This window comes from Symphodus melops (assembly GCF_947650265.1).
Source record: "Symphodus melops genome assembly, chromosome: 3".
In the NCBI taxonomy this organism is placed as follows: domain Eukaryota; kingdom Metazoa; phylum Chordata; class Actinopteri; order Labriformes; family Labridae; genus Symphodus; species Symphodus melops.
The window spans coordinates 14,267,531-14,271,556 of NC_136693.1; the positions used below are offsets into that span (position 1 = coordinate 14,267,531).

Genomic DNA, 4,026 nt, shown 5'->3' on the forward strand with positions numbered 1-4,026 from the left:
TGGTCGTGTATTTTTTTCACTTTTTTGTTGTGTACGTTCCTTGAGTGCAGCTCTGTTACTTGAATAAATGTATCTGCAAGGTACTTACTTCATTGTTTGACTCTTCTCTTCCCATATACAGAATCATTTGAAAAAGCTTTTTAGACACTGTTTTACACTTTTTTTTACGTTTACCTTTACATATGTATTTTTAAAAATAGTTTACTTAGGGATTTTCAAATATTCACAGAAGGCAGAATCTATTCATGCAATACTAGCTGCAAACGGTGTTTATTTTAACCTATGCATGTCGTGTATTTATATTTAATTCTCAATTAAATCAGGAGAATTGAGTCAGTATACTTCTCAGTTTATGGTTTAATGTTAATTTTGGGTTGTCCTCAAATCAAAATGTGAGAATAGATTACATTTAAACAGCACACTGTACAAGAATGTCCTGATACCACTTTTTTTTGCATTCAAACTGAACAGAAATGGGACTCCTCATAGTGCAACATGTATAAATAAGTAATCACAAATGTCTTGTCCTTAAATTTCAAGATGCCCTTTCTTCAGGTTGGTGTGAAACAGCTGCTATTTAAAGAAATCATATTTTTTAAAAATGGTTGTATCGAGTAATGTTACAGAGAATGATGTAAATTGAAAATGATGTAGTTTTGTTGGTTTTTGTTCTGCATTTTTGATTGGAATAAATCATCAAGGAGATTTTTCAAATACCTAGTACAGCTTTAGGTTAAAGATAACACTTACCTAACACACCTATATGAAATTAGCGGCTTGGCTCAAAAGTTGGTCTTGAGTGTCACATTTCTATACTGAACTATATGTCCAAGAGATTTTCTTATTTAGCAGCCCCCTCCCATCTATATTCAACATCCCCCTCTAAAAATAACTTGGTGTTCACTGTAGCTGAGAGCTGGACTTCCTCAGGTCTAGTAGAAGCTTTATTTTGTAAAGATTATATAAATAGAAGTCTGTATAACTAAAATAATGAAGAGAGTGTAAGTAAGAACCACATTTCCTCAGTTCATAGTGTCCATCCACTTCAATTTGTAAAGTAAAGAACCACTTTTTGTTAGCGAAATGTATGTTCTGTACATGCAAACTTTTTCTGAGGTTCATCAAAATGTTCACGAATTAAGAAGTGGCTCAGCATGTTAAAAATGGCCATGGATCAATGGACAGGGTGAAGAACACTCTGTAACAGTGAAGCAGTCAATGAATTTGTTTGTGAAATGAAAGGGAATACTGCTTAGTTCACCTTGTCCCAAGTAAATATTTATGAAAAGCCAGACACAAGGAGGTTATTATTTCCCCCTCTACCCTTTTACCTCTTTCACCTCCTCCTGATGTTTGGATAAATACAAACAGAGCTGGAGCCAATGCAGGGAGAGGAACACACAGAGGCATACAGAGGGGCCAGTATATATTGAGCAGCCTGCCGTGAGTTTGGTTCCGTTCACACCAGTACAAGGTGTGTCACTGTGTCCGGCCTGTTAGGATCCACTGGTCTCAGACATGGCACGTCTGGTCCTGCATGTCTTCATCGTTCTCTGCTTCTCCATGCTCCACCTCAGCTCCAGCCGTCCGTCTCGCACCAGGAAGGCTGTTTCCCCCCGAGGTAACTATTTCACACACATATTATAAATAAATAAAGTATTGGCTATACTAATGTTTCATCCAACCTATTCTTGTGTCCTCTTTGTTGGCATATGGCTGCAGAGGAAGATGATGTGAAGTCCCAGCTTGAGAAGTTGTGGCAGGAGGTGAACTCATTGAAAGAGATGCAGGCATTACAGACAGGTACTGACTGATCTCACAAAATAAATGATGTGATGATAGATTAGATTTATTATCAATGCTAAATATGTTGGTATTACTTTAAAAATATAAGTAAATAAGTACAAACATGGGGCAATTGCACCTTTACATTGTTGTTAACATGGCTAGGTTGCATTATTAAAATGTCATCCCGCTTTCTCTTTATAAGCTCAAAAAATTGGTAACTTCAGAACACAGCTTTTAACTTTCTACTATGCAGTAACTCCAACAGAGGGCAGCAGCCCTCCTATCAGCACTTAACATATACATGTAAAGCTAGAGGATGAATTGCAGACTGGGAATAATAACTTTATTTATAAAGCGCTTTCAAACAAGGTGCTGTACAGGTACTAAAAACACTAAAAACTTAACACAATAAAAACAAATCAGGATGAATAACAGAGTGTAAACAAGTGTGTCTTTAGCTTGTCTTTAAAAACATCCACAGAGCATGCCTGCCTTATGTCCATAGGTAGACTGTTTCAGAGTGTTGGTGCACGGTAAGAGAAGGCTCGCTCACCAACAGTCTTTTTCCTGTCGGAAGACAGATAGTATCAAAATTAACGAAAAAGTCAAAATAAAAATCGACATAATTTTTTACAACTACCCCCTTTTATTGGGGTGTTGTTTTGATGTCATAGTCAATCCCTTTGAAATACAATGAATTCATTCATCTGTCTTCGTTGTTTCGTAGTTGTTTTTGTACACTCCCTTTTTTCTTTAGAAGTGGATTACCTATTCTGCTGATGGTAAATTCTTCATTATGTATCTTAATGATTGTGAAAAAAAAGTTATCTTGAAGAAAAAAGGGGTTCAAAAAAATATTTTATTTGAATGCCAATTATGATTATTATTTTGTTTACATTGAGATAACTAAACTGTCTAAACAGTATATTCACAAATTACAATTCAGTTTACTCATGAAGTAGGTCCATTGTGTTTTCAGTCTGTCTCCGTGGAATCAAAGCGCACAGAAAGTGTTATCTGACACTCGAGGAGCCCAAACATTACCATGAAGCAAATGAAGACTGTATTGCACAAGGAGGGACTCTTGCAACACCTCGGGACATGATGGAAAACAATGACCTGAGGGACTATGCAAAGAGGAGTGCTCCTGGATCCAAGGACTTCTGGATTGGTGTGGCTGACATAGTGAAAGAGGGCCAGTATGTTGACGTTAACAGCATGCCAGTCAGCTACTTGAACTGGGACCGCTCCAAGAAGCAGCCCACAGGAACCAAGAGGGAGAGCTGTGTGGCTCTGTCAGTGGCTGCACATGGAAAGTGGTATGATGAGGTGTGTCGCAGCCTCAAAAAGTACATCTGTGAATATGTCATTCCATAAAGGAGACAGAGGATCATTAAGAGTCACGGATTAAAACAGTTTAAAACGTGTTGGCTAGTCTGAGCTAATTCACAGTGAAACTTATTGTTGGCTTTATATTGTTAAATTTACTAAAATGTGTCCCTATTGTATTTAGTTCATTGGAATGCAAAGTGGTAACTGTAATCATTAAGTGCATGAAGTTGAATGGAAAAAATACTAAACATTGTTGTTATGTCTTCACCATTTAATTTGGTAAATACACTTCGGCTGATAAGGTTTGTGAATAACACCATTCATTAACACCGACAAGGACCTCAGTTATTTAATTGCTTCACCCAGTACAAAACCATTTAAGCAAATGTATGTTCATTCAACTATCATTAAAATCTTGTAAAATCACAGAGGGCATGCTGTCATTTTCAATAATGCCGCATTTAAATAAAAACAGAGTAAACACAAAATAATGCAGATAAGTTTGTAATCATCAGCTTAAATCTACCCACAGGTAGAATATTGTTGCAAACATGTTTGCCTGTGAGACTTCTGCATCCACCCATTACTAGAACATGTTGAGAAATGATTAAGACACCTGTTTTATGAGGAACTGATATATGGTGGCATTTTGCCAATTAAGGCTTTCCAAATAGATAACAACCTATATATAGAGAGATCTGTAAGAGACACATGGTGTACACTCAGTTCTATTTTTAGATATACTGTTTATAAAATCCAGAACATTGGACTTGAACTTCACTATTTACTGTCTACCATTTGTTCATACTTGTTAATGGGTGGTTATGTTTACAGCATGAGTGAAGTGACTTGTATTTTTTGAAGAACATTTGGCATCTTTTTGCTGAAGAAATGCCATGCACTGTT

At 36.6% G+C, this 4,026-nt stretch overlaps 1 protein-coding gene across 1 annotated transcript; it reads left to right on the forward strand.

Moving 5' to 3' along the window:
• The first annotated feature begins 1,486 nt into the window (after positions 1–1,486).
• clec3a (C-type lectin domain family 3, member A) lies at positions 1,487–3,277 on the forward strand. The gene is made up of 3 exons (XM_079340191.1): positions 1,487–1,621; positions 1,723–1,803; positions 2,768–3,277. The coding sequence occupies exons 1-3, from the start codon at positions 1,519–1,521 to the stop codon at positions 3,163–3,165; spliced, it is 582 nt and encodes a 193-aa protein (XP_079196317.1). The 5' UTR covers positions 1,487–1,518; the 3' UTR covers positions 3,166–3,277.
• The last annotated feature ends 749 nt before the right edge of the window (positions 3,278–4,026 follow it).